The following is an 18,886-nucleotide window of genomic DNA, read 5'->3' on the forward strand; positions in this document are numbered from 1 at the left end:
GTGGCTCCCTAAAATTCCACACCTGAGCGTTACCCTTTCCCTGATGTTGTGTCATCTGTGTACTCTGTTGGGAATGACAAGAAGGCTGGAGAGAATGAACTTATTTTACATACTACTAAAAGTGCTTTCAGTAATAAATATGTCTTTGCTAATAAAGCCTTTCTCATCGGATGGTGTTTTGTCATAGGATGTAGTGTTCAGAGGCCATTCCTTTTCCTTGGAGTGTTCTGTGAGGAAATGTGGGGGGAAGGCATTTGGAAGCAGGTGCATAAACAGATAGACACTTCACTTAGGGAGAGACTGAGGCAGCACACATGCTTCAGTGCATTGCCAGCCACCCAAAATGCAGTGGAACCACATGGGCCTGTAATGGAGGTGAGGGATCTCTCTTCCTTAGAGCACTGAAGATGAAACAGAGTTGACTGAAGGATGCAACAGAGTGGGGCTGGGTGGAGCTGAGCCCCAGGGAAGGATGCAGGACTGCCCTCAGGTGTCTTGAATGGACTTTACTCTCCTGACCTCAGGTGCACACGGAAAGCAGCAGCGTGCACTCCACACTGCATCTTGGACCTGCTGCATAACTGCAGGGGTGAACAAATCAGCCAGATCTGGTGACACTGGATAGTGTTTAGGAATCGCTCTGGCTCTTCTCCTGTGGAGCCAGCCAATTTTACACCAAACAGAACTGCCGCCTTTTAAATGGGAGATGAGCGAGCTGTGTATTTGAAGTATGCTGTTAGTCCCTTAATGCTCATGCCCTGACACTGAGACTCACAAAAAGCTGTGCCGTAGTATGTAACCATGCACTTGAAGATAAATGAAGGCGGTGTAATTACACTGGGGGGAAGTTCATTGTGAAAACTTAAAACCGGTTGATACTGGTTTTCAGGGATAAATTCAGAAGTGTGAGCTTACTTGAATTGGCTGGTTCAAAATCAGTTCAGCTCTTTTCAGGTAGAGAGAAGCAGTTGCAAGTAATCAAGCTGCTGTAGCTTAAACAGATACTCCTGATTGACTGAGTCACGGTAACTGTGTGGGTGTGCATTTCTAGCCCACTTCAGCTGCAAAATAAAATATGTTAATTTAAATTACTTCTGCTTAGGCATTTATGCAGTCAGAACCAGTTTAAAAATACTTTGGCTTCAATTAAATAAAACCAAACAACAAAATCCCACCAAAAAACCCCAGTGTGGCCTCATAACACTGTTTTCAACTGGTCCACTGTTGCGTAAGTGGAACCACTTTGGTCTTTGATCGTCATCGTTACTTGGGAAAGCAGAGCGGGGAAGAGTTCTACTTCAGTTCTACTTAAGGAACATGTGTGACTTTACTGATCAAAAAAAAAATACTTCTCACATACACAATGAGTATGTAGGTAATCACGTAGCACATTTGGGATGAAGTATCTCTAAGAATTGGCCCTTTGCCCTCATTTTGATCTTTATATGTGGAATAATTGGGAAGAGCTGTATCCCTTCTCAGTGGCCTTTGAGCTTTGGCCAAAAATGATGTCACCTGGAATTTCTTTCCTGTCTTGAAAGATAGTGCTTTCTAAGCACTCTGTGGTACAGCTACCATTTTTCTTGTCTTTGGAAAAAAAAGCAAATTTTAGTTATCATGAGAAGGTAAAATTTTATAAATTTTCCTTTATTTTATTTTCTCTGCAGAAGTGATTATCGATTTACCTTGGCTATTGTAAATGGAGAATCTGTGCAACTTGTTCCTAGTCTTAATGTTTCAGTGGGCCAGAGATGAGATTTTATTATTTTTGTGATTTAAATATCTTCAAAACATGAAAATTGAAAGGTTTCAGGGGAATAATGTTAAGAGTTTAAAGAGTTCTGAAGACATTCTTTAAAGAAATAGGTAGGAAAATATATATGTCTGTTATAAGTGAGATTAAATTATACATCAAAATGCCTTGGCATTAGACATGACCTTGTGGATGATTCCAGAAATAACTTTTCAATGAAATTTAAGTAGTTTTTTTTTTTTTAAATTGTTACAACACTGGATAACATGAACCCAGAGATGAGCATGTAACTCTAGATATTTGTAATTACGGTGTGGATTTTATTCCAAAAGAATAATAGTGGAATTGAATAAATAATGTTCATTCAACCCTGAAAACACTTGTGGAGAGAAAAAGGCATCTCTGTGTAATACACTGTATGTGCAAATGCATCTGTGGAAATTCAAACTCAAATCTGTATATGTATAAGACATATTTCGATCTGTGTTGGAGGGGGAAATGTTTAGCTTTCTGGAAAACTAGACCAGTAATTTTCTTTGGAAGGCTTTCATATTACTTTATGAATGGTTTCTGGGTGATATAGTTGGTATTCTGTCATTTGACTTTGAAGTTTGGGTTCAGTTGTTGGCTTGGGTTGTGAATGAATATGAGTTCCTTGGTCTCGTCCTTCCATTTTAGCAGACAGTGCTTTCTCAGACACCAGTATAGCATCCTGTAATTTCCAGTTATCTCTATGTAGGGCCTGGTATAAGCATGGCAGGTCTAAGTTTATAGCCAGGCCTGGGAATTTTCATGCTGGTGTGATAAACCCAGTTGCTTAAATAAAATTGGGGTGTTTCCATGAAGATAAAGAAAAGCCCAGGCAAAATCCATGCAGAAATCTCCTATTTTCATTCTCCCTCTTTGCATGACAGGGCAAATAGCAAACTAGTTGTAATGCCAGGAAGAATGGATGCTACTGTGGTACTTTTTGAAGTATTAGAAATAAAAGACTTTCTAGCATGATGAAGTGCATCAAGTTTGATCTTTGGCACCTTCAAGGAATATAATTAAAGGGGGTTTTATGTTTATTTTGCAGTCATATATGTTGTTATATTATCAAAGCACATATAAGTATTTGTCAGGAGACAAGCCCTGCAGAAGTGGGATTTCTACCCGTACAGAACAAAAATTCAGTCCATGCTCAAAAATACTAAAATTCAAATATAAAACAAGGAACAGCAGATGGATGTAAGCAGATGGGGGGAGTATGAGAAAACAATGAGACAGTATTAGCCTGTAGTACAGGCAGTGGTCTCAGCACATCAACGAATCCATTGTCAAGGTTAGATTTTTACTATCTTCTCCCTTTTTTTCTTCCTCCCTCCTTTCTTCACTCTTGTTTTTTAAGGCATGGTGAAGGAGAGTTTTAAGGAGAGTTTAAAAGGGAACTGGTATGGCAAACAAATTAGAAGTGCTTTTGAGAACTGGTGCTGAAATTATGAGAGTAAAAGGGTGGATGGCATTTTGGTACTGAATAAAGAGTGATAAAGAGGATGATGGTAGGCTGCAGGGACAGACCATGTTGACAAGGTACCTATATTTGATGTTTATAGAGCTGGGTAAGAAATGAGGAATACCAAGAAAAGAATTATATGATCAGAGGTACGATGTACAAAAATTATCTGTTTAACAGTTTTGGGGATGACTTTTTTAGGGTAAACCTGCATTTGTTGGGACCAAGGAAGGGATAATAAATTGTTCACATAAATCTCTTATGTGACCAAACTTATTTTTAAGGTGATACTCCCCTTAGATAAGATGTAGTGAGAAAGAACAAAACCTTAAGGAAAGCTTCAGAAAAGTAGGTTTCCCATATGGAGTGGGTAAACAAGTGAGAGAGTCAAGAGACATCAAGCTAAGGTGGGGGGGGTGTGTGTGTGAGTACACACATGTATTTGCACATATATGTAAAAACCATAGCTTTTCATATGTATATAAGCAAAAGCATGTGTCAGTGTTTTGAAAATGGTGTGTTAGTTCTGCTAGTTGTCTGCTCCTTGTCTAACAAAAAAGGTCATCAGAGAAGTGTGTGGAGTGCAGAGTAGCAATAATGGAAGAAGACGTTTTTAAGCAGTTTGTTAATTAAATTTTGACATGAGAAAGAAAAAAAATTGGAGCAGCAATTGAATAGGCAAAGGTTGGGACAAAAACGTTTATCCTGTGAAGGAAAGACCAAGGTAAGAATAATGTTAAATTGTAATGCAAATAGACAGATATAGATCTGTATATAGCCAGCATTCTATATATTTAAAAGTGCATATATTCTAAACAATACAAGTAGTGCCTTGATACTCTTTTTTTATATCATTTGTTAATCACAAGAAGTTATCCTTTGTGCTAAAACTCAATCTGTATTAGAAATAATTTCTCAGATATGCAACCTTCTGTTCATTTTTTAGTGCAATTTTTTATGGATGCTTGTATGTTTAGTATTCTTGTCTAGCCGTATCAACACACTCTGCTGAAGTTGAAACCTTTCATATATGAAATAATAAAATGATATTAGTACTCTTTCTATTTCTTTTTTTTATGCTGAATGACTGCATTTAGGAAAATTATACTGGTGATTATATGGTTAAAGTTATAGAATTCAAACTTTAAACTTTTTAATAAAATCTGAACAGATGATCTGTGCTTTTTTTTTTTTTTTTTTTTTTGGAACTGGCAGGTTTCAGGCCCTCTAATTGGCTTCCCAGCTTTGCAGAGTAATTACAGCTTCAAGCAAACTTTGTCATCTGTGGTTCAGAATGGTGTAAAGTAAACAGAACGTTTTGAAATACAGTTTGTAGTTAGAGTTGCTCAGGAGAGTTTTAACTAGCGTAACTACTTAATTTAGATAGTAGCAGTTATTTGAAAAAGATAGTCTAACATTTTAGAATTTTTGGGTTGATTGTAGATATGAAGATGAAAGTCAACCTCTGGTATGTACCTGACCTTGGTTTTTTTTTTTTTTTTGTTATTTTTAAAAAAGAGAAATTCAATGCTAGAGAAACATCCATTTTATTTCTTTATACTGTCGTAATTTAATTTTTTTCCATTTTCTGTATACATCCAGAAGTGACCAAAGCAGTGTTACACACTTGTTGGAACAGAGTTGTCTATTCCTGTTAGTGAATTTGTATTTTACTGCTTTGAACAAGTGTTCTCCCTCAAGGTTTTTCCTTCCCTCTAATTTTAAAGGGGAAAATTCTCATGACTGATGTTTCATCCCAGGAAGACAGAAATCTTTAGTATTAAAATGTGTAATTCCAAGTTGTAGATGGCTAGCATACAAGAACACAAAGTTGAGTCTGTCTGTTTACTGGCTTACTCATCTTTTTGAATGATAATTTAGACTTCCAACTGTTTTGAGTTGCGATTCAGCCCTTTAATTACATATGTTTATGTATAGTAGCAAACTTGAAGACATTATGGTAGAATGTTCTCTACTCTTGGTAATGACCCAACTATCACTCGAGCATTCGGAGCCAGCTCTCAGTAGCCAGTTTCACTCACTCTTCTGTGCTTTTGTAGTTTCCAAACTATTCACTCTGTCTAAAACTACTATAGTTTTTCCACTAATTAGTAGAAAAATATTTTGGTAATTAGCAGTAACTGTGTATTACTGCACTTATTCATCTTAATAGATTTTTTTTTCCCTAGTGGTAGGTGAAAGACATTCACAAAGAAGTTTTTATTCCTGTTGCAATCATGGCAGAAATACTGTTTATCCCATACATTTGTATACAGCAGCACATGAAACATGGGCCTACTAAATATCAGCAGACTTCAGTTGCTTTTACCTACTAGAGAAGGATGGGTAGCACACCACTTTTAGAAATACACTGGTCCTCCACTTCTTTCCGAAACTCTTTTTGCTTCAGAAGTGAACGATATGAATGTATTAATTTTTGACCTTCCACAAGGAAATCAAGTCTTTAGACACTTGTAACAGGATATTACAAAAGCTAATTAAGTTTTGCTAGATTTTATTTTTCACTAATATCCTTCAGTCATAGGGAAATGGCATTTTGCGGGTCATGTGTTTGGAGGGGTTTTTTTTATGTTTTCAGTGCCATTTTCAATTGTTAAGGGGTTTTTTTTATTACCTTTAGTTGATTTAGTTAATCATCTGTAATGCAAATGCAGAGAGTAAATACTCTTTTGTAGTACCAGGTCTTATTATATACATCCATATGTTTTGTTCTTATTAATAATGTGCATCATCACTTTGAGGACTGACTGAAAAAAAGTAATATAGGTAGTATATTAGATACAAATTTTCATAATATATGTAACAATGTAAATATTTTTTATACTATATATAGTATACTCCCTCTATATAGGTAAAGACTATATTATAGATAGCATTTGGACATAGGCAGATGTAGTTCTATTAGTTATAGTTTTTTCATACTTGAATTGAAAAACTTAAATTAATGCATTTTAAATGTATGCATTTTTTATGTATTTGTGAAGAGAAAATAAATGGTCAAATTCAAAGTCTTCAGTCCCATTACAGGCACTGGAGAGGATGTGCTTTTTGATTGATACAGATTTTTCTGCAGGTTTGTCTCTGTACCTTTTTGCCTTCAGGTTGTTCTAATGCAGTCACCTCGCTTTTCTCTCTGGCAATTTCTTTTACCTTCCTTCCTCTATGCTAGCTGTTCTAGTTTAGTTATACTCTAGCTATCCTCCATGGTTTTCTTTCTCACGTAGGTTCCAGTCTTTTTCCTGTTCCATTTCCGCTTTTCTCCCTTTATTCCCTAGTCTTTTTTTCCTGCCATCTTTCCTGTAAATAACTTGCTGTATGCCATCTATATACATTGGATTTTGCCTCAATGAGGTAGTTTCTTCTTCGTGTTATCTGAGGAAGAGGATGAGACATTATGAATATAGGTGAAAGAGCTTTTCATTTAGCATGTGTAGAGATGGGAGATAGCTGTAGCCTCTGATTATACTCAGTGCATAGATTTTCAGTGATTTTATTCTTTAGTAATTGTAATTGTAATTTTTTACGCTCCTCCCACTACACTCTTATCCTTCCTGCATGTACTGTGGCCAAATGCCTTACATTTTCACAGGAATACTGAAAGGATATCAAAGGTCTTGGTTTGCCAAGTTTTAAGTCTCATCTCTGAAAAGCAGTATTTTCCAGGAGTGTGCAGCTTAGGCAGACACCAAGTAAAGAGAATTTCATCCTACATGATTGAAGTGTGGTAGGATTAAAGATGAGCGGATGGTTTTGTCAGTAGTAAGATGAGGTAATCTTAAAGCAGACAACGCTTTTAGGCTCTTCTGTTATGAAGGTAGCCCCATGCGTTCCTTGGAGCTACGACTGAGGAAGTCGTTAACCCGTTAACCCTGGATTCACCGTCATTGTGATCACAGTTGGACTTTGACCATATCCCTGAATATGGGGGTTTCTTTGATCTCATGAGTAATATTTGCACCAAGTTACAAGCCGGGTTAAGTAGGCTAAGCAGCTCTGCTTCACGGTGCTTCTGCCCTCATTGTTTCTCTCCCAGCTTTCATGTTAAATTCCCTCTTCCTGTTTCCATCCTGCTGTAGCTCTTTCCTCTACATGTTGAGGATAGCTCTCATCCCATCCAAGACTTAGGAGAGTGTATATAAGCAGTAAGGGTGAACTACAATTTCGCTTTGTTAATGAAATGTTTGTTCAATGGAATGTCATTTCCTTGACAAGTGAGCAGTCTGACTTACGTAATAATTTATAGATGTTTGGTGAGTGTCTAAGTTTGTTCATCAAGGAACATGTATCTGCATAGGGCAATATTTACTCCTCTTTTACTCCTTATACATGTGTCTGTTAAGCTTCTAAGGTGTTCTGCAGAAGAAAAATAGTATCAATAGACATACCCACTTCCACTCTTCTTGGCTGTTTCAAATAAAAAAATTACAGTGGATGATAGTTGAGGTTTCAGGATCCTGAATTTGTGAAGAAAAATTATGTCAAACCAAAATAATTTATTTCTGTGAAGGAAAAGCATGCCTTGTGAAGTGGTACATGTCATGTGACTTATAAAGCGTTGACATTAACTGTAATAAATAAAATGTAATTCACCAAGAATAAGTGCAAGGTTTTATGCTATAGAATAGTCAACTAAAAGGTGTGGGTCAACAGGTAGGTGGTAGCTATATCAAAAGGAAGTTACAGCAGATTGTAAGTGAACATATCATTATTGATTGATTTGTGAACCAGATGAATAATTTGAGATCAAATGTTTGATCTGGATCAGGTTTGAACGAGTGATAGCATTCCAGAAGATGAGATGTGATGTTTGTGTCTATTTGTGGTAGCTGCAGGAACACAAGTTACACTTTTGATAGAGTAACCTTAACTCCAGAAAAGTGTTTAAATATATTTGCATGAATAAGAAGTTCTAGTTGGTCAGTGTTTTGCAGTGGTCACGTTTAATGCAGTATGCTGCATCGCAAAACTAATACATAGTGTCGTTGAACCATTGCCTGAATTGCCAGCGTTGGGGTCCTGCAACCAAAGAGTAATAGGCGGTTTACGGTATGTCTAGAACTGTGGGACAAGGAAGATCTTGGATCTGAAAGCACAACCTGTGAGGACAGATTGGTTTAACTGACTTAGGCTGGAGAAGACTGAAGAGAGATAAAACAGTGTTCAAATGTCTAAAAGGGATAGCTGCCGAGAAGGTAAAATATTAGTCAATAGGACAAAAACAGATATGCTGAATTTATAGGAACAGTTGCATTAAATTCGAGGAAAAATCTTCCAGCTATAAAAATAATTTCTTTATACTTGGATGGAATAGTTTGCTTACAGGGGTTTTGAAATTACTACTTTTTGTGGATTTTAAAAAGATTGTAGAGAAATAGTTATGAGAAATAGCATAGGTAGACCTGATTCTCCTCTGGGGCATGAAGAGAACTAGATGATTTCCCAGGGCAACCTCACTGTGTGTGTATGTGTGGCTGTTCTGCATTTAATAATCAGACTAATTTCAACGTCTGAATTTTCTTAGATAGGGTATTTTGCAATAAATCTAATCCTGAAGTGACAGTACTATCAGTAACTGTGACATGGTTACCGTTGAAGGGAAAATGTCATATTCCTCTTGCCAGGTGCAGATGGAAAAATATGCCTGTGGCTACTGCTGTTTCCTTGGCATACTGTAGCAATCTGGGATCTAATACTCTTCTTACCCTCATAACACAGACTGAGTTCACAAATGGAGATGGCACTCTTTATATGGACAACAATACAAGTTTCATCAATTCCTCTGACTGTTTTCTTCACCTTATGATTATTACTTGCTACCTTTTGTTCAAGCCTGTGGTTATATTGCTGTTCTATATTTCCTTGTATGTACTGTATACATCCTGAATGGGTACACATAAGCTGCGTGTATTTCATTTAAGTAACTTTATTTGCTCTTCACCCATTAACTGACAATGTATAAAAAAGGCAATGTCATGTATTTCTCTAGAATGTCAGCTAATGAAAACAGAGCGACCAAAGCCAAACACATTTATTATCAGATGTCTTCAGTGGACCACTGTTATAGAGAGGACGTTCCACGTAGACACTCCGGAGGAACGGTGAGGGTTTTATTCTTTTTTTGCTTTTCATGTTCCTTACGCCAAAGCCTCATCAGAGTCTCTGCTGGGCCTGCACAGCAATCAGCACTTGGAACTGTGACATTCTGAGCACATCTGAGCAGTTAGTTAAAGATTTTTAAGTCAACTTCTGTAAAATATTATCTGAGCTCATAGCTAGTATAAGAGTTGCCTGCAAGTAGGTGGAATGAGAGTGTTCAAATAAGCCAAGACTATGTCATGATACGTCTCTGAAGTGTTGAATTTTGAACAACCAAAGCCTGGATTGAAGTATTTCCAGCCTCGCTGTCTTACTCTTCCTAGTGTACTCCTTTCTGGCACAGAAAGCAGTATGCTTGTTATAATTTATTTTGTGTTTACTTATTAGTTTTTCTTGTTTCAAATAAACATCCACAAACTCTTAAGAATTAACTTTTTTAATGCACGAAAAGCATGTAGAAGATATGGGATGATGTACCTTGCTAAATGTTCTATATTCTGTCTCCAATTAGATGATGGCACTGCATCTTCCCTCTGTGGACATCTGTCCTGTTGAAACTAGTACTATGATTTGGCTGTTATTGTTTTTATCAATAAATAACCAACAACTTTGCTTTTTCTGTTGTTTCTCTTTCATTAGTATATTCACTTAGAATTTTTTTTATTCTACGTTGGTACTGTTTCTCCACCCTATCTTTCTTCTGTACCTCCCACTGCATTATTATTCAGTAATAAATATCACCAGACTCTTCCCGTCTCTCCCTTGCTGGATGAGTGAAAATCAGCAGGTACTGCACTTGTGTGGGGCTGTAGTGTGCTCATGGGCCAGCTGGTGTGTTTGTGCTGGTCAGCCAGCACACAGAATAGCCATGGGCTCAGCTGACCCTGCTTGTCCTTCCACAGGAACCCTCATCTGGGCCTGCCCCTCAGTGCAGCCACTGGTTTTTAGGATGCTTGTAGGAATTTAGTTATCTTTGAGGGCCTTTTTTGAGGGGAATTTGAAAAAAAGTCTTTAAGTTGAGTTTTAAGAGGAGAAAAACAAAGAGTTGAATACATGATATGGTTTAATAGATCTTATTTATTTGCTGTGAAAAAGTCTTGCAGGGAGGGGGAATACCAAACAGTTTCTTAAAATAGCAAGTTATTATCAGATAATATTGCATAGGAGGTACCATGCTCTGAGTTGTATTGTACCTGGAACAAGTGTTTTCAAGTTTCCACTAGTAAAATACTTACCAAATTAGAGACTGCTAATTCTTTAAATTACAGTGATTTAAATACAGTGATCCTTTCTGGTCAGCTTCACCACCTTTAACAAAATGCAGAATTTGGAAGGAAATTGAAGTGATTAATTTATGAAAGTCTTCTGCTGCGTAACATGAAAATTGAAAGTAGAAGCAATGTAACAGGTGAAAAACATTATAAACCATGTAACATATTTTTTGAGTTTCTAATAGAGATGTTGGCTCGTTCATGATAGGGAAGAATGGACAGAAGCAATCCAGGCTGTAGCAGACAGACTTCAGAGACAAGAAGAGGAGAGAATGAACTGTAGTCCAACTTCACAGATAGACAATATAGGAGAAGAAGAAATGGATGCTTCAACAACTCATCATAAAAGAAAGGTAATGACATTAAAAACTAGCTGACAGGGCTCGTATGTAACTAACTTTCGTAGAATGGTCTAGTTGGGTAAAACAATATATAAGCAATAATATTTCTACATAAATTTCAGTGTATTACAAGCATAAGGTACTTACTTGTTTTATTTCAATAAAGCTGAACTGCTCTAGTTTTATTTACTTGTTATGCTATCTGATACAGCACTTCTGAAAGACAAAGTTCAAGCATTCAGGCACATATTAACATTCTGCTTATTGTTTGACCATTATTTCATCCTTTTGGTTGTTTGCTCTTTTAGAAGTATGGTAATAAAATATCTTCTTTAGACAAGTGCATTTTCCCCCTTTCTCATGCAAATAATACCCAGTACAAATTAGGTAATTTGCATGAGAAAGATTAGCAGAATTTCACTTTTAATGACCTTGTTTTTTGCTAACTGGGAAAATAACTCTGCTTTAGTTTTCAATGAAGTAAAAGAAAACAGCATTTTATTTTTTCTGCTGTCTTTCACAGGTTTTGGTTTAAATAGGAACATGTACATTGCTGGTCATAACATACCTGTGGTTGTATCTCCTGAGTCAACAGGTTAAACACACGACTTGAGGGCATGTTTTAAAGATCTGATGCCACTCAAAAATTTGCTTATGTGTTTCCATTTTGTCCTGTGTTTCTGTATGGACTGCTCTTGAAGAATGGGTCATTCAAATGGATGTCTCTCATTTACTGTACAGAGTTGACATGACTCAAGAAACGCATTGCAATTGCATGAAAAATAATAACCAATTTCTATAGGACTGGCTTAAGTCTTTCTAGCTAAAGTGAAACCTGGAGAAAACTAAGTGGAAGTCTGCTGACAGAGCAAAATAGTCTTATAACTCACTTAATTGAATGCCTTTGAATAATGAACAGTTAAAAGAAATCATGAATGTGTCTTTACTCATAGAACATATTTTTTTGGTTGCACTATATGAAGCAAGAATCATAGAAAAATCAGGTGCTGCAAACTATACCCTTTATGAATACAACAAAGGTGTCAAAGGTAATTTTAGTTCTATCATGTCCTGACTTTTGAGAACTTGAGTTTGCAGTGAAAACAGAGTTCTTTCATGCGGTTTCATTGTATGCAGTTTATATGTATGTATACCTTTATCTGCTATAGAAAAAAGTAAAAACCAATTATGTACAGCTGTAACAATACTCTGATCATACATTGTCAGGCTGACACTCAACTTTTAGCCTTGTGGCATGGATATTTAATGACTGTGCTTCAGGGTAAAAGTTGATAAGTTGACAGCAAGACAGAGGCAGCATTTAAGACGTGTCAGCCTTGTGAGAGGCAGTGCGATTATGTGGAAAGGATTTGGATTTGCTCTCGTAAAGATCTAAGCACTGTTCCAAGCCTGTGTATTCTTTTAGTGGAATACAAAACTACTGTATAGCATTTTCAAGGTATCAAAATTAACGCTGTCTGATACAAGTAGTTTATCTGGAATGTGCTTTCCTTGTACACAGTGCAGTGCATTTTCCAATAGGACAAAATGGGTTGTGGGAACGGAAGGAGGAGGAGGAGGAGGATCGATTTTGTTTCTATCTTGCTGCTTGTGCTTTAAGAAATGCTGAAATAATATGCTGGGACAGTGCATGTACAGTGCTACAGTATATTTAATGGCTTTGGCAACAAGCCAAAAGCAAACTCAACAAAACAAAGGTGAAATGAAAAATGATGATATTCAACATCTAATAATAGAGCAATATAATAATATTAATAATAATGATAAAAAGAAATACAATAAAAGAATTTCAAAAAACAAAATTAAAAAACTAGAGCCAAAACTCCAAATCTCACTGCAGATCCCACTGTCAGAAGACTTTAGTGAAAGGTGCTCAGAAGTTATTGGAATAAAAAATAATAGGTGACCGTTATGATGCGGAGCTGTCACTGCCTCTGTTAATTGAAATTCTGAAAAATATCTTTTTAGAACTGTTTCTGTTTTGTAGAAATGTTTCTGAAAGCTGTCGTTTAAGCTTTTATAGGCATTAATATAATCAGAACCACTTCAGTTATAATGACTTAGTGCATTTTTATTGCCTTTTTTTGGTATTGAACTTCTTTCCTTTCAGAGATTTTTGCACAATGTGTCCTTTCTTGACAAAAGCTTATTTTGTCACCTGATTTTACATCTAAGCCCAGTGAATTTTGCTTGTGCATGCACCAGATGGTATACATATGAGTAGAAGAGCATAATCAGATTAAGAAACAAGACAGAGAGGAGTTGGGCCTGTTCTTCTCTAAAAAGGTAGCGAAAAGAAAACAGTGTTTAAGACAGGGAACTTGATTTGAACAGACATGACAGCTATGTCCCTGGTTAGATTAGCTGGAAGAACCAAAAGCACCTTTTTTTTTTTTTTCAATTTTTTTTTTTTAAATGGTGTCAATGTGCCATTTAAGTTTTACAGTAATAACGTCACTAAAATTGCACTGGAATAGCACTGGAACTGCTAACTCTGAGTGGTATAATCATTGTGCACATCAGGAATTTAAAAAAAAGAAATTAGTTCCTTGGTAGGAACTTTCAACACCTGTATTAGGGTGTATTCTTTTGAACAAATCACCCACAGGAGATGGTCTGTTCAGATGGTGATCAGATACTCCTGTAGGGGAGTAAATAGCCTTTATAGAAGGCTGAACATCACACATTTCTTTGGTTAACGTAGTCTCCTGTTAGCTTCATTGCTTTTTTTGTTGTTGTTGTTCACAAATTTGATTTGCGGGATACGGGATGAATAAAGAATAGATTTTTCAGAGGAAACCTAAAGGTTATATAATGAGGAAAAAGATTCAGAACTTGGAGTAGGGTAGGAATGAAAAACTAGGGAAAAACATGAAGGAGAAAGAGTCCAATTTTATGGGAGTCTCCAAACTTGCTTAGCAGCATCCCTCAGGTTTAGGAAGTATTTACATTTTTCCACCAGTTTTCAGTACACCCGTAGCTATGGCATCTGTGTTTTTATCTCCCAAGGTCTTGTATTCTTTGGTAGACTTCTTGAGTTACCCTGCACTGCATATCCTCTCTAAGCTTTCTGCTAAGCTGCTAAAGAACGAGAGCATCAGAAGACTTTATTCTTAGAACTAACACTATCACCATAACATGCTGTTAAACCATGGCTCAAAATCTTGCAAACCTATTACTTTTCTTTTATAAATACACAGATATTTTAAACTTATTTTCACTGAGCTTGCATCTAGATTCCTGACTGCTTTGCTGAATGTTTTGTAAGCAAATTTTGGATGAATGAGTCTTTGACTGACTTGGTGCCCCTAGCATCAAATCCATGTGAGTGATCAGTTGAGCCAAGATCCTCTTCCTTTGTATGGGCAAAGGGCAGCTTTTCTGAGCTGGTTTTATTCAGACTCTGATGGTCCCTCTCTTAAGTCTAGCCTCTTAGAGAAGATCAGAAGTGTGGGAAAAAGTTACTCCTTTGAAGGTGCTTGTGATCCCATAAATTTGTGACTGTTAGAAGTGGTAAGTTGTAACAGTCACTACCTCAGTTATTCTTTATCAATAAAGCTGTCAGCCATTCTTTGGCAGGGAACACAGTCACTTGTGAGTGAAGATATGGAGGATTCTGCCCTGGATTACTCATCTTCTGCCTGAATTGTGTTTTGAAAGTGTTTTGGATTTTTTGTGGATTTTTGTCAATTTTCACTGCTTTTGCTCAAAGGCAGTTGTTTTCTGCTTGATGGCTGTCATAGAACCATCGAATAGATAACCTGACTTTCCAAAGTACTGAACGTGATAGTTGAGAAGTCTTACCTTTAGTTGATTAAGTACAAGTGGGTCACAGATTCACATACTATGCCATGAGTCAGGAGTTATCACACATTTTACTAGTTTTTAGAAAAGTTGACCATTTAAGGATTTGTCTGTGGTAATGAAGTTTTAACTTTAACTTGTGTAAAGTGAGTTTGCTTTAGATAAGAATGATACTGAGTCTTTGAAATCTCTGTTACCCATATTTCTTGCAGAGATAAATGCAATTTTGTTCTTCCTGATGTGAGGTAGTTTTGGCAGCAAAATAAGATCTGTCACTTTAAAATTTCTAAGTATGTTTATGTGTGAGCATCAAGGTTACTTTGCTTAGAAGCTACCAATCAACCATTACACGGGGAAAAAGATTTAATTCCTGTTGATATAACCAGGAACTTGATATATGGAAAGCATCTTCTCCTTAATAAACCTTTGAAATACCCAACTATCCAGGTGTTAAATAGTGTGTTGAAGACCTTTTGCAGCTTTGAATTTGCAGGTTGAACACTTAAAAGCTAAGGAGTTACAGCATTAATGTGGTTCATGGAACTTCAGTTTTACCTCTTTTGGGAGCAGATTGCAAACTGACTCTGAGTGAAAAACTGCATAAATCGTTTTCACAGTTTGTCTACAGCAAATTCAGATCCACAGTAATAGCATCATGCACTTGAGCTTAAAGGAATAAATAATTTTAGAAGGAAATGTTGCCCTTTATTCTTTCTCACAAGCAACTATATTTTGCTGCCACTATTTGTGATTGCACTCTAGGGATCTGCCCAATACCTCTACACTTGGAATTTGTATGAGATATGTAGGCACTGGTAGAAGTATTTCTGATAGAGATGAGGAAACTACTGTTTTCCATTGTGGAAAATACAAGTAGAAGTTTATCTGAAACAACAGTATTCAGCAAAGCAGCCTGAGGCCACAGCTACTGATAGAATGAGACACTAAGAAGATGAAAGATAAGGCATGATCTTTTTCTCATATATAACAGGATTAAGTATATTTAACTTAGCAAAACTGGGACTTGGAGTATAATTACTCTTTACAAATGTTTTGAGGTATATTATTCACAAAGGAAGGAAGGTTCTTGATACTGCAAGACAGTACTTTAACAAGAATAAGTGAGTATTGTTTTTCAGAATTTTTAACTGCTTTTCTCAATGTTCCTGGGTTGCAGCACCACAAAACTTGATGGTTTTGTGGTGCTGCAACCAAGCCAGTAACACAGCACGCTGAAAGATGTGCTGTAGAAACACACAGTGGAACCCAGTGATTGGCCAAAGAAATCCTGCTGGCACAAGGCAACCTTGTGCAGTCACTGCATTCTTAGTATTGTGCTGTTTTTTCTCTACTTCCTCATCTTTGCATCTAAGGCATGGACCAAAGAGTTGATACTTCTGAACTGGCTGTGAAACGAACTTGTACAACTAAGATGAGTATTGACTCAAACTTTGGGCTCATGAAAGTGACTAAACTGCTTTGGGATCTGAGATCGTCTGGTCATATTCTTACCATGTGTGACACTCCCGTTGAGTCAGTAAACCTACTAGACTCAAATTGTCTGTTGGTGGAACCAGCTCTTGAATGTACTATGTTTAACCTGGAAAACTACTGCAATAATAGTCACATGAAAGATGAAAATTTGCCATCTCTTCCTTTTCAGAGCCAGATTGATTAATGTAAATACCATTTACATTATTTGCATTATTATATAATGTAAATAATGTAACCTGTACAAATTTTTTAAAAAGTCTACCTCTAGTGGCTATTGTTGAATCTTATGGTTATAATATTTCAGTGAGGATTGTGTATGCTTCAAAAAAGCCATCAGTGCAATCTTTGGTGTTATGCAAAACCTACTGATTTGTTTGTGTGTTTGTGTGTCCCTGATAATACAGGAGCTGATGAACCTTCTTAGATGTGGAACATTCACAAAATGCTGGGATAGGCTGAGACTTCGTTTTGTGTGTGCTTTGTAAAAATAAGTGTGTGTAGTATACTGTGTGGTACTTGACTTCAGAGAACTATAATAATACTATTGAACAATTTATCCTGGTGGTTTAATGACAACAGTTAGTTGCCTTCTTTGCCTCAGTCTTCAATAGCAAGACCAATGTTCTCTGGGTACCCAGCCCCCTGAACTGGAAGAATGAATCCCCCATAATCCAAGGGGAGATGTTCAGTGAAGTGTCTAGAGCAAAGTCTTATGAGAGGCGGCTGAGGGAACTGGGATTGTTTAGCCTGGAGAAAAAGAGTCTCAAAGAGGACCTTATTGCTCTCTACAACTACCTGAAAGGAGGTTGTAACCAGGAGGGGTCGATCTCTTCTCCCAAGTAAGAAGTGATAGGATGAGATAAAATGGCCTCAAGTTGCTCCAGGGGAGGTTTAGATTGGATATTAGGAAAAATTTCTTCACTGAAAGAGTTGTCAATCATTGAAACACGCTACCCTGGAAAGTGGTGGAGTCACCTTCCCTGGAGGTATTTAGAAGACACGGCAAGATATGGCACTTAAGTACATGGTTTAGTGGTAGTACTGGGTTAACAGTAGGATTTGATGATCTTAAAGGTCTTTTTCAACCCAAACAAATCTGTGATTATGAACTTAATAGAAGTGGACCTATTTTTGTAAACTGTTCTTATTGTATTGAGAACAGCATTTGGTTATATGTTGGAACTGGATAGCATAAGTCTTGCTAATCCTTGTTCTTTGCTCCTTATAGACAATGAATGATTTTGACTATTTAAAATTACTGGGCAAAGGCACGTTTGGCAAAGTTATCCTGGTCCGGGAGAAGGCTAGTGGCAAATACTATGCTATGAAGATTTTGAAAAAAGAAGTCATTATTGCAAAGGTAAGGAAGGTTATAGTTTTAATATTGGGTCATTTTAAGGAATGGAATAATCAATATTTAATACATAAGGTGTATTTGATTTTTGATGGTAACTTAGTTTGATAGAAGTATGCTTGTATTTTCAGAAAACAAGAATACAAAAAAAATATGTACCCATTTTGCATGCCTTTTTCCAGTATTTTATAATCAAAGTGTGCTAAAACACTGAGAGAGTTCACTGGGCAAGAAGATAGTGCAATCCAAGTTTAAACAAGAAAAAGTGAATTGTAGGGTACGTTAGATACTTTTTTTTCTAAGTCAATTGCAGGTTTATTCAGATAAAATCATTTAATTTAATGGGTCTGTGCTTTGTTCCTACCATGTTATATAAGATTGCTATGTATGGGACTAACGATTCCATTTTTTCAGTTTTTGAAATGTAAGGAAAGTCTGAAGTTGATGTCTGAAGAAGTGGTTTAAACTGGCATTGTCCAGTCACTTAAACTTGTTAAGTGTTACTAGCCCTTGTGCTTGCTCATAATATCACTTAAGTTTAATCTTAGGTCATCTGCTCTGAGTTTTGTTTCTAGCAATTCTGAAGTTTTGAATCCCACTTGTGCAGAACAAGTTGAAAGCAAGAAACCTACACGCATTTATCAACATGAGACACAAATGAATCCCATTTGTGAAGTGAGGAGGTTTTGAGGGATGTGGATCTGACTGGGATTTTTGAATGCTTGAGGCTAACAATATCAGTATCCATAAAAACTGGATGTGAATGGGAACTACTGTGTTTTACATACATTATATTTTAAAATATCCTTCATATTTTTCTAGTTTTCCCATTGACCTGTGAAAACAGAGCTTACAAGAGTTTTGCAGTCTATCTCTATGTTCATTTGTCTGTCACTCACTTTCTAGTAACTTTTGAATGTGTTGATCAGTTTTGATTAAATTTGGTAGAGGAGTAGAAGCCTCAGACAGTTATATTTCCTTGAGTTTCATTAAAATCAACCCTGTTTTAGGCGGAGAGACTTAAACTTATGTCTTCAGCAGTGAAGAGACTGACCTGTGAGTTCTGTGTGCCCTTAGCAGCTGTGCTGTGTGCACTGGCAGGCTAGTCAGCATGTATATGGCTTGGACTAACAGGAACAGAGAGTGTCCTTCTTCATAATCAGGACATACAGGAAGAAAAGAGGGTATTTATTGCTTCTGCATTCTCTTGATTCTGCATGGGAAGGAGCATCTCAG

The 18,886-nt window shown here is 36.6% G+C and overlaps 1 protein-coding gene across 2 annotated transcripts in view; it reads left to right on the plus strand.

The window, feature by feature from the left end:
* Positions 1-18,886, plus strand: part of AKT3 (AKT serine/threonine kinase 3) — a 151,944-nt gene that overhangs the window by 81,146 nt on the left and 51,912 nt on the right. For both annotated transcript variants that reach the window (XM_032683317.1, XM_032683316.1), the window contains exons 4-6: positions 9,256-9,367; positions 10,845-10,989; positions 17,525-17,656. In XM_032683317.1, coding sequence (XP_032539208.1) covers positions 9,256-9,367; positions 10,845-10,989; positions 17,525-17,656 — 389 coding nt within the window. The remainder of the gene's footprint in view (positions 1-9,255; positions 9,368-10,844; positions 10,990-17,524; positions 17,657-18,886) is intronic.

The sequence above is a fragment of the Chiroxiphia lanceolata genome, chromosome 3, assembly GCF_009829145.1.
Source record: "Chiroxiphia lanceolata isolate bChiLan1 chromosome 3, bChiLan1.pri, whole genome shotgun sequence".
In the NCBI taxonomy this organism is placed as follows: domain Eukaryota; kingdom Metazoa; phylum Chordata; class Aves; order Passeriformes; family Pipridae; genus Chiroxiphia; species Chiroxiphia lanceolata.